Here is a 16,245-nt window from a genome sequence, read left to right as displayed (position 1 = left end):
CAATAAACTGCGTGATTATCAACTGTGAACGCTGCCACATAATAACCATTCTGTGTTTAAGGTGCATAAATGCTGGGAAATCCTTTCATCTGTTTTTATTTACTTAATTAAACGCACGTAGTTTGTGGCAGTCACCAACAAACTCACAGAAATGCAACTTTTTAATACGTACAGCATCTACTTGCAACATACCTTATGCAACTTACTTCCTTACAGAAATGACTTACAACTTCGCACACATTTACTTTTTTTTTCTGGCACACATTTTCCAGTTCATAAATCAACGGGGACATATCATCTGCATAAATCTCATTAAAAACATTTCCATTAGTTTTCATTTCTTTACACGATTGTGCCAATACCGAATGTATTCTTTTCAACTCAATTTTTTACCCGCATTCTCTTTTATGTCTTTCGTGTTATTGCCGTGCCAAAACGCCTGCAACGACCATGTGCTGCCAACATTGCGACATGCGAACACACAAACACATCACCAACATGCACATCATTCAATAATGGTTTGTTGATTACGTTCATCTACGGTGGCATCACAGGATTCGCTGGTGAACTCTGCAATTTTGAATATAATGAATGCGAATCGAATCCATGTCAGAACGATGGCGAATGCATCGATCACATTGGCAATTTCGAATGTCGCTGCACCAAAGGATATTCTGGAACCCGCTGCCAAAATAAGGTAAGCAGCACGGCTGGATATATAATATATATAATATATGTATATACTCTACTATGTATGTGCAAATTCTTATGTTTGTATAGAAATTGTAGCAATTTTTTTTTTTTTTTTTTGTTGCATTGGTTGTTAAAAGCAGCTAACGCAAGCAAGCAGAAACGGCAAACTCAATTGGTATTGTCACATGTTACATAAAGAACTTAATTTGTTGCAAACGCTGGGTGTCTGCGGTATTGGATAAAAGTCTGGTTGAGCATATTATCTTGCTTTACTACTTTGAAAAAAATTCAAAGTGATTCGCAAAATATTATTCTTTTTTGTATTTTATTTTTATGATTTTAACATTTATTTAGTTTTTATWTCTTGTTCTCTTTATATCTCCTTTCTCTAATTTTACTTTTAAATTATTCTAATTTTTGTATACAGTTGGATTGCTTCAAGAGTTTAAAGGGCCGCSCTCAAACGCTCTGAAAACATCTTTAAAATAAATTTCAAGAATGCGGCTGAGTCATAGCACTCGGTCGGATAAAATTTCCGTTTTCCTGTCAGCTATATATATCCGACTGTCATAGGAACTGACGAATGACATTGATTCTCAGTTTCATGAAAATAACAAAATTATGATGAATGAAAGAGCACTGCTTTTAAATAAGGGACCGAATCTTTTCAATAACCTACATTTAATATAAAACTACTCTTTTTCATAAATAAATAAATAAATGTGTCAATATTTGACAGTTTATAAACCATTCATCATTAAAAACTAAATGCATTCTACATAGATATCATGATATCACAAGCAGTATTCGATCTTTACACTTCAAGTACAGTGTGCAGTGTAAGTTCTTAAGGCAWCAACCATCTCTTGAGTGAATAGTGATCCGGGTTCGGCGGTTGGTTTTCCTGATTTCTTGAAAGGAAACAGGCATGCAAATGGTTTTATACTCGTATCGTTATTTTTCTGAAAAAAACAGGCAGCCATTTGCTTGAAAGTGCTTCGTGCGCGAACAACTTGTCATGAATTCGGCTCATATGAAAACACCCATACAACAATCGACCTGCGTCGACAGYCTAACTTTATGGAGCTTAAAAGCRCATAGATAWAAAATGCATTAATCAACACCTTTTCAAACTTGGTCGGGTTCGATGCCRATCTAAAATCTATGCCGTGCTGTGGGTCCGGCACTCTCCCGCAGTGCGATTCCACACTGAACTGAATTTTTAATTATACCCGCTTTTAGGTTTAAACCACAGTAACCACGACTCTCCTCTAAGGGCCAAACACAATGAACGGATTGGAGCGAACTGCAACAGCTAACTGCTTTCCATGGTACTAGACACATAACATTATAGCACTGTATCTGACAAGGCTATCCTGAAATTGAATTTTAGTCGCCTCTTACGGCAGGCATATCTTACCGCGGACAAATTCGTTCAACTGCTATTTACTTTCGGGCTCATATGCGTAACTTCACGATTCAATACCTTCACGATATTAATATTGTATTATTTTTTAATATTTCTCTCGACCACTGGAGAACACCCTTTTCTTGAATGACTATCGTAGTGTGTGGGATCTAACTTCAACAATTTTTTCCTGCAGTCTAATGTTCAAGCAACATTGAATATGCTTATATGGTAGTTTTCTCAATCTCACGATAGATCACATGATGATCTTATAATATTAGTTTGCACACGGCATCAATAGTCTCTGGAACAACAACTGATTTTGGACGTCTTTCATGAACTTGGTTTTGGTGTCTACGACATCGATAGATTTCACTGTATCATCGAGAAACACTCTGAATTGCGTCCATCTATGCACTGTTGCTGAGTTAATTCAACTCGAAAATTTTAAAAATTACTCGTGCGAAAATGTCTGCGACTTAATTTCATTTTTTAGCTGAGATGAATATTAGAAGTAACTGTAAACAACAGCGGTATATTGACTGCTTTGGAGTGCAACTGCTTTCAGAGAACTGACTAGCCACTCTGTTAACGTGACGGCGATACTAGCCTTAAGGAATACGTAACCTCGTTATGAGAGGCTTCGCGTCACTTTGTGATAAGACTAATATGACTAATATATGAATATTTCAAGATAGCTCAATTTTTTATTCCCTTACTTTTTTTTTTTTCTTCTGCTTACTAATATACCCTAATTGCTGCTATAACACACAAAATTTTATGTCCTTCTGCATTTGTTATGAAATCTGCTGCAGAGACTCTTACACATATACATTACACTTACTGGTATATATCCAATGCATTTACCCAGTTGACCTAACTGCCACCTTTTCTTTTCCGTTACCATTTAGGTGGATTTTTGCGCTAAAAAACCCTGCCCCGATGGCCATCACTGCATTGACCATGGAAACGATTTCAGCTGTGAATGCCCGGGAGGACGCAATGGCCTGGATTGTAATCAAATGCCACGAAAGGTAAGTCGCAATTTATGTAAGAGAATTTTTATTTTCGCCAAACAGCAAATATATATACAAACACATAGCTACGTACACACACCCTAAAATTCTGCAGGCACGTGGGCGCCAAATCCAATGATTTTTATGCAGACAGCGATTTCGCTGCATACAAATTAAACAAATTAAAAGTGGAAAGATTGTGATCAGCCAAAAACCTATCTAATTTTGTGTGGTTTGGTTAAAAGGTAGCGCTTTAATTTTGCAAAAATATATTTATAATTTTTATAAAACAAATTTTTGCTATGATGTCGAAATTTTGTAGGGCGCAGTAGCGTTTCGTTGCTGACTTCATTCCGCATTCACTAGAATGGCTCTGAACTCGCTCTCGCTTGCTGTTTACTCGCATTTAGTTGCCGTTTGCAGTGCGCTAGTTTTTGCTGCTACTGCTGACATTTCGTTGCTCTAAAATGCGAGTATGCAAATTGGCACGGTAGCCGGTTAGTTTAACTACCAACATACATATATAAACACATACATATGTACATATGTTTGTTATTAGTTTTGCTTAGCTACCAACAGCGTTTTTACACTCGCTTTCATGTTTCTTTTTTGTTAAATTTKTTTGAGTGCGTTTATTTGATTTTTTATGCAGATGAAATAGCACAGATACATATGTACATACTCATATGTAAAGTAAATACAGAAAGTCAATTTACGACAACCATTTCTCTGCAGTTTTATTCACTTTGACTAGAAATTAGTTAAACCGAAAGCAATTTCTCAGATATCTCTAGCTCACGGGAGTAATAAATGCTTCGAATTTCTGTTGGGCTACTTTAGTCTTGCTTATAGTCGCTGGGTATACTCATGTTTAGATGTTTTATGCTCTCGTAACATGTTTCAACAAAATATGAAAGTTTTGTCAACYTAACAGTTAATTGTTAAACCGATGACTGTCTGCCCGTGCGTCTGTGCAAACGCTATCTTGAGAAAAACTGATTCTTAAAGGCTTCAAAATGCCAAAAGTCCCCCCTGAACCCTCCCTAAAGACTGGTAATAGATACAATAATATCCCGACGAATGCAGGAACATCTGGTATGCGCAATTGGACATTTTCCCCTACACACGTGTGTTCTAAGCATGAAGCTTATAAAAAAAGAAAAACCAAAAAGAAGTAAAAACGTCCGGTTCTGCCATACAAAATCCGTAAAGAAGTAGCTTCGAGGACAGCGTTTGCAACAACCTCGAAAACATCCGGCACAAAAAAAGGAGCGAAGCATGATTTAGGTAAATGAAAATATCAGGAGCCTTAGTGCTCTCAATGTGTGCCATCTCATATCTGAGCATGGAAATCAAAATCGTAGCAAACATTATCAACCTCCCTACAACTGACTTTTTACACAAAATTTAGGTCAATGCATAATGATATAACAATAAAAAGATATTATTTTCCTGATAAGAATGTGTTCTGATGCAGAAAAAGCAAACAATCGAGTTAATACTTTCCACAGCCCCCACACACTTTGTTAGATTGGTTAAATAGGCTCATTTCTCGTGAGGTCACGAATAACTCGACTTAGACTGCTGGAGTTAGGATGAAAAAAACCTTCCTAAAACCAAAAGGTTCTAGAGCCAGCCACTAATCGAACCGGCTAATTCTGGTACAGATTAATACTTAGAATGTCTAGMTGTTTCCAACTCAGCTTCCTTTTCTGGAATCATTCCCAAATATTTTACCATTTCGATAGAGTGAAGCCGAGAGCCTCCCAATGAAGAAAATAATACATCCGGGATTTTATACCTCCTGGTATAATAACAAAGCCTAGTAAAGTCAGTTCAGTTTTATTTGGATTTATTTGTGGCTGCAAATCCCAGAAGACTGCAAAGTAAAAAATGTCTTTAAGTTCTGCGCTTTGTGTCAAAAATCACCAACTGTCTTAAATTGATGAGTCGACAAAGACACGCAAAGGAAAAATACCTATGGAAACCCTGACATGCTATRTATTAAATATCATTTATGGCGTAAATTATCACGAGGGCTTAACAAAAAGTTCATAATTTCTGCAAACTCGCCTCCTACTGAAATAATTAAGCACATTTATTATCATTTGCGCCATGCTAACCTCACATTAAAACGTCATTATAGCAACGTCCGCACGACTGACGGCGACAGCAACACCAACGACTTTGATAGCCAAACACACACATACGCATATGTATACATCAAGAAACACACACACATTTGCGTGGTACATATTTTACACATTAGGAAATTTACTGGCATAATTATATTTAACTTTTCACTTTTTGCCTCACTAACACACTTGCACACGCGCCCAACTATCGTTACAGCAATGCACTGAGAATCTCTGCAAGCACGGCGGCACATGCTGGACTAGCGGCGCCTCTTTCTACTGCGCGTGCCGACCGGGCTACACCGGCAATATGTGCGAAGGTGAGTGCCTAGATTTATACTATATGTATACTGTGTATATATATTATATATATAAATATATTTATGTACTGGTCTGTTAAGCGCCAGGGAGTATAAGTAAGCATAATTTGGGTGATAGCATCACTGGCAGTGGTCCGGAAGCCGCAGTCGCACCACAGTAGTGTGGTGTATAAATAGGCGCTTGACACTTGCGCGTTTGTCTGTCGGACTGGTGTCATGCATAATTTTTGCCATTATGCCAAGTTGTAAAATTAATTATTTAAAACGGCAGTTTTTCGCAGAGAAAGCAAAAAAGCAATGTACAGCTACCAAAGCTTACAACTAGCAATAGCTCACTGACAGCGCCTAAAAGTATGCTAAAATAAAATAAATTATATTGAGAAATACTGCTAGTCATTAGGCAAATTTATTATTACGGTAAACTGCTAAGAGAAATGCCGCATTATAGTCCATATTTTTTAATTGTTAAAACCATTATATAACTGTATTTTACTATAACGGCAATACTTTTTATTCATTATTTAGTAATATAAGTAAGTATATGTGTCACATGCACGCTTAACGGTAATTTATTTAATTACTTTACTAATTTCTACACCACTATATATCTCTACTTCTCTAACTCTCGCTCTCTTTGCTTTTTATTTTCGCTAAATCTTKCGTTACTACTCTTGCGTACTCAACATACTTGAACACTACTTTCCACATTCCTCCCTGCAGACGAATTTGTTGTGGAGACCGTCGTTAGTTCCAGTGAGTTTATGGTCGACGATACGAGCGCCAGAAATTTTAATGACAAAACTTTCGGTTCATCGGTTGTGCTTAAGAGCCCCATTGAATTGCATAATGCATACTTTGGTGCGGGTGTGCTGGCGGCAGCCGTTTTTATTGTGGCCGTTGTGGTAAGTATCTTCGTCTATGTATATACATATGTATGTACGTATATATAGTCTATTTTAGACTCTCACCATAATCATTATTTTCTCACACCAACGCCATGAAGTGTACTTCAAATCCCTTCGAGAATGCAAATTGCTTTAGCACCATATATGTATAGAAGCGTGTGTCTCTTGTGGGCTCATTTAAAGCTAAATTATGTGATACTTTGCGAATTCCTCAAAATCATTACCAATGCCAAAGCATCCTCATCAACATACTTATAATTTGTCTACATGACTTCGCTGAAATATTTCCCTTTGAATTGCCACTTTCCACATTTTATTGTTTCTTTAGGCGCTTTCGCCTACCATGTAAATCTGAACTAGTGGCGGCAATAGCTAACCGGTAACAAATAGTACCCCAACGTGATATCTGGTGAATTGAAGTGGCTTAGCTGTCAAATCCRACATAACTGAAATGGTTTTATTGASTATGAGATATAAGATCACAAATAAACCTACCCTCTTTCGGAAGTTCGGGTCTGCAACCTGAATTCACGATCACATAGTTCTTATGCTTGATAGAAAGCTTTCAAGGAGGAGAAATTTTGAGGTGAGACCAAAGAAGGCATCGCCCGCCTTATATTACGGTAGAGTAATTATTCCAAAAATGTTATGACTACCACCAAAGGTGGTATTTTGGCTCTATAAAACCGTAGTCAAGCCAATAATATTCTAGTGCAAGGGCTTCACTTATTCACTTATCCTTGAACGTATCCAAAGAGCGGCTGTTCATCTCCGTTGTCCGGCGACTACACCAACAATAGTACTAAATTCCATTTTAAATATTRATCAAACAAGACTTAAAAGTAGAGATATGCCTACGTATTAAAGAGCGACGTATCACCAAAACAGCTCATTCACTTGCTTGAGCCTGTCTAGTTTTTAAATAGATTTAAGATTTTATAACTTATTGTTAGGCGGTAAGAAAACGCAGACACAATAAATAAACTAATTTTGAAAAGAAAAATATAGCATCCGTAGACATTACTGGCAAGTGTCGAATTTGTTTATATGAAAAATTTCGAAAATAACCACGCCGACTGAAAACGTAGATCTCTGCGTCGCAGATGTCACTAATGGCCGTTTTTTCTCTGCTCACATACYGGCGAGGGTTATCCAGATTGGGAGAATTCGCTGAATAACAGGCGCTGTGAGCTCTTTTACGGATGGATCGAAAATAGAAGAGAAGTTTCGGAGAGTTTTCAGACAAAAGAGTCAGTAGACGTATTTCTATGAAGTGTAGCCTCCTTCAGAGAGGTGTGCATTCACTCCGTCAGCAGAGCGGYAACACTAGCGCTGAGCTTCCTAACTTTGCGCTCAAAGTCAACGACTGTCAGTCCTCACAATAAGCTACTTCATCGTCGGATTCGTTTGTGTGGAACGACRAGAAACTTTTGTAATGGACACATTGGAGTAGRACCGAGTTGGAYCTCCATTGGCGTCTTGCGTTTCAACACTTTACCACTGGACTTCAGGCACGCTTAGGAGGAGCAGTTCGACGGCCCACTTTTATGCGACTGTGATATCTTTGTGGCCTACAGGAGTACGTAGAAGTTATACTGAACTACTCGCCCTTAAAAAAGTTTGTCTTCCTGCAATCTGTCCAAAAGGCAATTATGCRGCAAAGTTACAAAATTTTCGAATGCTAGTTGTCAAAGTTGTACAAARGATGGAATGGTATAAACTTCCAGGCGCTTTCTTCTCCATTAACTAGTCTTTGGTAGGCTTTTTGATAGACTTACATCGCTTTTTCGATTTGTAAAGGTCTTATGATCTACTATATAGAAATTTTAGGTAACACGATAGACCGCCCTTCTAAGTTGCCCTAGAAAAATCCTGTTASGATCGATATCTTAACCTAATCTAACCTAATCAAAGAAAAAGTASGAGCATTTCTTCTGAGTACATGATATAAGTATTAATATTTATACATGCAGAACAGTACCTTTCTCGAACAACTCTGCTTCTACAACTGGGTCAAAGTCCACGCTTCCTCTTCTAAAACCACTGAAAAGGCATGAGTTGAAAGAAATGCATTTTTCATTCGTGGGTAGACAGTTTTACTTCGGAGTTGCTCAATCTTATGAAACACTGCTTGACAAGATTTATTACTACAAGTTCTATGCATAATTTCTTRACAGGCGATATTTGTGTTATTCCCAATTCACACTACATCCAACWGCCAGTCCATTTCCTACTAATATAACTTAACTTTTGTTAATTTTCTGCGAACACGACTCATTTTACGTAACATTGCTCACCTGCTCTATCTCTCTCTCTCCCCTTYAAACAGGTGGCCATTTGTCACTGCAAGGTGAATCAGACGTACCGCAAATTTTCAACCCGCTCCTCTACATTCTTTCCAATACTGGGATTTGGACGACGCAGCAAATCCCAAAGCAAGCTTAACAAACACTGGCTCAGCGGCAAAGGACTGGGCGGTGGCGGCGGTGCGGGCACCAGCGCCAGCGGTTCACTGCGCTCATCCGGCTCAACGACATCGCTGACGCGCGGACACCTACCATCGGCGCAACATGGCGCCGCCGCACATCACTCACAACAGCGTCAACAGCAGCAACAGCTGGGTGGCCAAATGCACGAACGACCGTTCCAACGGCATTTGGCGATGAATTTGGAGAACGATATGTATTATACAGTTGATTTTAGCGAGAATTCACAGCACTCACCGCTGATACAGTGAGCCAAAGACAAGCGCGTCCCAACAATGGGTAAGGTAGCGGCCGCCGACACTGTTGCCGCTGCTGCAGCTGTTGTGGGCGGTCTGGTGGTGCGGGCTTTAGTAGGTGTTGTTGGCAAGCAACGGCTGGGCGCAATTGTTGGGCTCGGCGCGGTTAAAAGGGAAGAGGCAACAGCGATGGCGTGTACAGAGGCGCAGCACACGAGTGGGAATAGCAATAGCTGCAACAACAAAAACAGTAACAACATGCCCACTAGTTGGTTAGTTAAATTTTCAAAACGTTCTTATTAATGGCCAAACGCTGATTATTGATCATAATTAYGTAGACGACGCTGATAATAATGATAATAATTATGAGTTAATTATACATTTAATTGAAAATTATGCACGTGTACACGCATACACACATACATATATATATCATTGCGCGAAGAGTGAAGGCTGGTGGCGGGCGAGTTTGATGGCACCGGCGCTGGTGCGAGCTGTGCTTTAGGGGCAGGACTGGCGAAAACACCGTTAGCGCTTGTTTTGCATTTCAACAGAAAGCTGTCGCCACTCATTCTCTAGAGTTGTAAAAGTAATATATTGCAGATATTGAAACTTTAATYGAAATTTTCTCACTTCCACTGCGCGACTGGCGATAAACTGCAATCAGGAAGCAAGTAGATATGTGTGTATGCGTGTAGAGTATCAAATGTTGATGTGTAAATGGTGTGCTAAGCAGCATAAGTTACCGTGAAGGACAACTAAAATCAAACTGAAAATTTAATAAGCTTAACTACAAGAAGCTGAGTAATGAAAYACATTAACCTGCAAACATATAAAATTACATTCGATCAAGTTGCAATTGATTTGTAGATACGTTATATGCGCCAACACGTACTTATATGTGTTGTTGCAGCGATAATAATTGAACAGACGAAAACGAAAATTTAATTAAATTAAAACARAGAAAAAATTGCATTTTAAAATAATTACTTAATTAATGTTATCCACCACTTCAAGTGGACAGCTGAAACGTACACGTACTGAGCGACAACTTTGCGGATGGATGAGGCCACTTCAGGCTTTAGAATTCAAATTCTAATCGGTGCGTTGGTTAAAGTTTAGTTCAAGTGAAAAACGCAAAATAAATACAAATTAAAATAAAATCCAAATTAGGCATAGAAATAGTGAAATATAGTGAAGAATAACAGTTATTAAAATAAAGGATGATAAAAAGTACTATTATAAAAAGTAAAACAAAAAGCATAACAAATACTCGTAAGAAAGTATATAACATTTTGCTACGACTCGCTCCTTAAAAAACGACTGGTTTAACGATGCATGTGTGCAAGGTTTAGCATAAAAATAATTTACGAAAGGCGTGGCATTGCTTTTGCCAACGTTTATAATTATTATTGTAATTATTATGGTAATAACTATGACAAGAGCATGTCAAATATTTAGCTTATAACATATGAGAAATTATGAATACGATAAATAATAACTTAAGTGTAATTATATGTAACAATACGCTTTCATTATGTTCAATAAATTAAATGTTGCATAATTGAAGCAATAATTGATTTGCTTGAATAAAATCAAATAGATTGCGCATTTTTTTTGTTTGAAAAGAAGTTTGAAGAAGAAGTTTTTTTTTTTTTTTTTTTTTTTTTTTGTTGTTTGAAAAGAAGTAAGGCTGGTAAGTCCATTATATATTCTTATAATTAGTGGCAAATGCAAAATATTACTTTGCTTATTCATTTAGTATGATAGCTATACATATGTTGTAGTGGTCCAATCTGGGCAATTCCTAAGGCGCAAATGCTTTAGCCAATAATCCATGCAACGATACTAGCCTTAAACTCATTAAAAGTGCGATTAAAACTGCGTTCAGTGTGGGTCAAGGAATTCCTAATCACGCAGTCAATAGCATCGAGCGCCTTTGCAATAAGACTGGTATGGGTACCAAGCCACAGCGAAAGCGCAGAAAATTGTAAAGCTCATGAGCTTGCAAGAAAAGATACTCTAGAACCGGTATCGCAATAATGAGAGCGGCTTGGACCTCTTGCATGGTAGATACTTGGGCCTCGCAAAAGCTTGGCCAACGCTAGTCAGCGATCACAAAACATCTAGTGATCCCTTTGGCCCCAGTAAGGTCATCGAGTRTCTTTTTGACAAGACAGGTGTGGGCGCCAAGCCAAAGCAGAATCGCAGACAATTGTAAAGCTGATGGAGCTAGCAAGAAAAGGCACCCTAGAACCATAGAACCGTTATCGATAAAGGGGAACGGATCGGTCCTCCCGTATCCTACTGTGTTCTACTACTAGGTAGCTGACCTTTGTGGTACTAACGCTGCCACAAAAGCCTTTTGGCCGCAGATCTATGGCAAAAGATCTAGTGATCTCTATCTCCCCAGTAAGGATAGCCTTTCCTTAGTTGTGGGGCTCCTAACTCTATTAGCGTCCAAACAGTAAAGCTGGAAATCATACCAGACGTCATATGCAAAAGCTGTGTGGAATAAGATGAGGTGGAAACAACTCAACACTTCCTTCTTGACTGCCCCGTGTTCAGAGCACTTACGAGCGCATTCCTTCAGACATCCCACCAAAATGGCGGGCAAGGAAATTAAACGCTTGTGCAAAATTTCTATTGGYTACTAAGCGTTTTGCTAATTTATAACCTCGAACACAGAAGTTGTTCTTTTCTGACCTAACCTATATATTTTTAGAATAGTTRACCGATCTAAATGTGAAAATATCTTCTCAAATAAAAAGTTTTTCTTACAGGGTCTTCAGTTAGATTGATCTGTTTGYATAGCAAATATATCGTTTTCCGATATTCGCAGTTCTGACAAATTTCCTTGCTAGGAAAAGGACGTATGCAAAATTTCAGATTGATATCTCGGAAACTGAAACATTATGGTTCAGTCGACTAAGCTCGTCACAACAATATACCACGTAATAAATAATGTAATTTATTATTAGAGCGTTAAATATACATATAATAAACTCGCTGAAAGTGATTACTGACATGACGAACCGAGGCGATAAAGCACTTAGCTCGACTTGACATCCATGCATCAAATGGAAAGGCAGAGTGCAAAGTGTCTGCGCTTGGGAAAAGGATAGAGAAGAAGACTTGTGTTCTAGGACCAGTGCGACCCACGGTGGTAGTGCAGAAGAAGAAGAAAAAAGGTGATTCGCTTCATCGGATTTCTCAAGAGTCATTGATCTTGCCATAGGTTATTGACCTCGTTACAGGTGATTGACCTCGCTAAGTTTTATTGACGATGGGAAGCGTCATTGATCTTCTCAAAAGTAGTTCACAAAATGTCAAACTCCACAAATATGTGTTTTCAATAGAAAGGCATCTAATTAAGTATAGTTTCAACTGTTCTTCTGAATTCTTATCATATCTCTTATATCTTATATCTTAACTGCGTTAGTAGATTTGGAGGCTGGGCGTCACTACGACTGTATTAATGAACTTGGCTTAAGCTGGCACTGCGACACAGTAAAGGAGATTCACGAGGAATTAAAACACATCGTTTTCATTCCCCAATAGAGAAGATTGGACCAATGTTCCAATTTATTGAAACTTCCAACGGTAAAATGAACGTATTCAATGTCGGATTATAGGGTGAAAAATAAACCAACGCAATTCTGTCTTCCAAGCCGAAAATGTGGGCTTTCTCTAACCAGCAAGCTCATAAAAATTCTAGTGGATAATCAAGCAGAAATCCGCCAATGCTTAGTCTCATTTGCGTTATGTTAGCAAATATGCCAGCAGTAGGTAACTCGRTCAATATCTACTGGGTACCCGGTCATATGGGAATAGAAGGAAATGAAAAGCCATACGAGCTGGACAGCAGCGCAGCTGTAGATACAATTCCGCTAAGCTTCCGCATTTCATTTAGGTCTCTCAAGGATTATACGAAGCAATAAACCTTCGAATAACACCTCAGGTCTAGGAACACAAGCCACACAGAGTATAGCAAAAAGTTATTTTGGGATAGTAGTGATGGCGCACAGACCAAAAAGCCCGTACCTAGAACAGGTCAAAAAACCGATACTTTTGAGCAAAAGGCACCTTGGTAGCATTGTAGAGGTCAGCAGAGGGCACCTGTTCTTAAGATTTTACTGGAATCTTGCATTTACATGCTCTATAGGCTGGAAGAGTGGTGGAAAATACGAACTACGGCGACGGCTATTATTGGAAAGGTTGTTGTTGGCAAGTTATGTGGAAGTAGCAGCAGCAGTTGTAGAAAATAAGTCAGTGATCGGCTCCAACTTTATGAGCTTAGAGGACACCCGTAAATGTTGCTTACCCGACGAACACTAATTTCCATATTATTATAATTACACATATTATTAAACAATATTGAAATATTGACATTGTTTCAACTAATTAGCATATTGTAATACATTTCAYAATGGAATATATATTTCACATTCTAAGCTAATAACACCAATGTAAGCGCAAAACGCCAATTATTCGCATAATTTATTAATAACGGCGCATTCAGTCATGAAAAATATTYTATAAAACATTGTATATTTATTACAAAAGCAATATTTAATTAACAAACATATCTAAATCGCATAACTGAATCATTTAGCTAACTGCAACGAAGCGAATCAACGAGGCACTAAATAATCAATGGAAACATCTTTTATTAAAAAATTCATTTATAACTGTAAAAGGGACAATTGCTTTTGCAAAAAGTCAGAAGTTAGTATAATATGTACAAATTACATAAACGTTTAACAAACACAACAACAACAATGTAATGCGAGCTTTTTCGATCAGCAAACATATAACAGCAGAATAAAGCCCGCGGAACTGCTACAATGGAATACCCAGTGTGATTATTAATGGACGCCAAAGTAGTTTAATATTTTATGAGCGCGAAGTCAATCTGAACGGTATACTGGAATCAATTAGGCAACTTTAATAACAATTCGGTACGAAGCATTAAATGCGCATAGATAATGTTCAATTGTGCATAATTATATTATATAATATACTGACTGGTAAACAAAGTGTTCTGGTAATTGGAAATTAGGTTAGGCGCATAYGGCAACGATAATTTGACTGGATGTTTGCAGAAATCAAAATGAATGCATCTCAAATGAAATTACAATGCGGTTGATAATGGTCAGTAAATTCTAACATTTCCACATAATTGTAATATCATTTATTCAAATAACCATACTAATGTTTACAAGTAAACATAAACCCTGGACGATATCGTAGGGACACGTTAGTTATAGATAAAGTATATTTTCATCAATGAGCATATGTTAAATATGGGGAATGCGATTGTTCTTTCCTCTTCTTCTTCTTCTTTKTTYGGTCTGAGTCMTCAAACTTCGCCCGYTTTCTCAGTTTTTTGTGAAGTCACGCCCAAGARCAGACAGATTGCTACACACTTGGTTCCTTTATTCCATGAGTTGGCGCCTTGCTTCCATTATTGACACAATGGTCCCGAGTCGAAGAAATATTTCGCTGGAGGAGCATTCGTTGGGTTTATATGCCTTTCTTATTCTTTAGCCGCCTTAGAGCTGCTTTTCCATCGGAGTGTAAATCGAGTGTGATAGCTACTCTGGGCATCCAGCCATAATTGAGCTACCATACTCAATTCCTACTCCTTCGTCCGAGTTGAGTGAGTTGCGGTAATCAACTCTTGTGAATCTCAGAGTCTCGGCTAAGAGAGCCGTGATTCGGCCACTCCGTGATAATCGGTTTAAGGACGCAACAATGTTGCAACGCCTGCTCACGATAAGGTGCGAATGCTAGCGTCGTCTACCTTGGAGCAAGCGGCTCGCTATATAAACGGTATCAACGAAACTTGCTCTTGTGCCGCTGAGCTTGAGACCCAATATGTATAAGAARTGAAATCAGTATTCAATATTCTCGCAAACGCCACATAAAACTCAAATGGTAATCATCGGCCRAAACGAATTTGGAGCGCACAACACCTCTATAATCGAAAAAAAAACTTTCAGCTTTGATTTTTGAACTGCTTTACAGCCGATTTAGTAATTTTGGAATCAATTGTGCTTTCACTTTTCTTAGGCCCAAATGATTTTTCAAAATGGTTTTCACTGATCATTCTTATATATCAATGATCGAATAACATCTCTGRCTGTTAACTTTCAATTCTCAAGCACCGATTTTTTTTAATTTTACGTGTGAATTAGTTGAGGTTCATAGCCGTCCTAGACGTGGTTCGCCGTCAACTAGACTTAATTTCGTTTCCGCGCGAAATTTACTTTAAAAAGTCGTACTACTTTTTGCCCACAGTGGGTCTCATGTTTTTCTCTACAAATGTATAAGTATTAATGGAAAAGCAATTACTTATTTAACTTGACCACAATATGTGTAAACTTTTATTTTAATGGCTTTAAAAAGGCCAATGAAGGCGACTGTTAAAATTTTTTTTTTTTGCGTGGAATCCTTTCTCAAATCCCATATGCAAATAAATCTACAAATGTCTGTAAATATATACACTTAAATGCAGTTGGTAGTAAAATAATTAAAATTGGCATAAATTGATTTAATTAAATGAAAATTCCAAATGCACTCAATCAACTAAAAGTGTAAAAACCGTGCTCGTACAAAAACGCTCTAATAAATAAATAATAACGAAAATATACACAGATTTATTAATTACATACAATATGTGGCTTTTTAATTACTTATCTACGGTCCGTGTATGTGGGGAAGTTTTTAAAGCTTTTTTAATAAATAGAAATACAATAAAATGGTAATTAAAATGCCGCCAGTAAATTGTTGATTGAAATTTATGTATGGTATATTTAAATATATATATGTAAGCTGAACTCATTTTGTATGCCAGATGTAYGTATATACTATATGTATGTAGTAATCATTCATAAGCCAAATTGCGCGTGGTTTCCTTTTGGTTTAATGGTCAAATGAATCAGAATGGCAAAGAATCGTAGTTTGGGTTATTGGCTTTTAAAGATTAATGCTTTTCAGCCCTAAAGTACATAAGTAGATTAATATAAAAAAAGATATATATA

The 16,245-nt window shown here is 37.6% G+C and overlaps 1 protein-coding gene across 1 annotated transcript in view; it reads left to right on the top strand.

Moving 5' to 3' along the window:
* LOC108976070 overlaps positions 1-9,957 on the top strand; it is a 59,732-nt gene extending 49,775 nt beyond the window's left edge. Inside the window, exons 8-12 of the mRNA XM_018944989.1 lie at positions 555-697; positions 3,013-3,135; positions 5,470-5,572; positions 6,293-6,474; positions 8,807-9,957. Of these exons, the coding sequence (XP_018800534.1) occupies positions 555-697; positions 3,013-3,135; positions 5,470-5,572; positions 6,293-6,474; positions 8,807-9,214 (959 nt within the window). The 3' untranslated portion in view covers positions 9,215-9,957. The remainder of the gene's footprint in view (positions 1-554; positions 698-3,012; positions 3,136-5,469; positions 5,573-6,292; positions 6,475-8,806) is intronic.
* Positions 9,958-16,245: the final 6,288 nt, after the last annotated feature.

This window comes from Bactrocera latifrons, unplaced genomic scaffold (genome assembly GCF_001853355.1).
Source record: "Bactrocera latifrons isolate USDA-ARS-PBARC rearing strain unplaced genomic scaffold, ASM185335v1 scaffold_72, whole genome shotgun sequence".
Taxonomy (NCBI): Eukaryota; Metazoa; Arthropoda; class Insecta; order Diptera; family Tephritidae; genus Bactrocera; species Bactrocera latifrons.
Note: the sequence above shows the minus strand (reverse complement) of the source record. Positions and strands in the feature narration are given on the sequence as shown.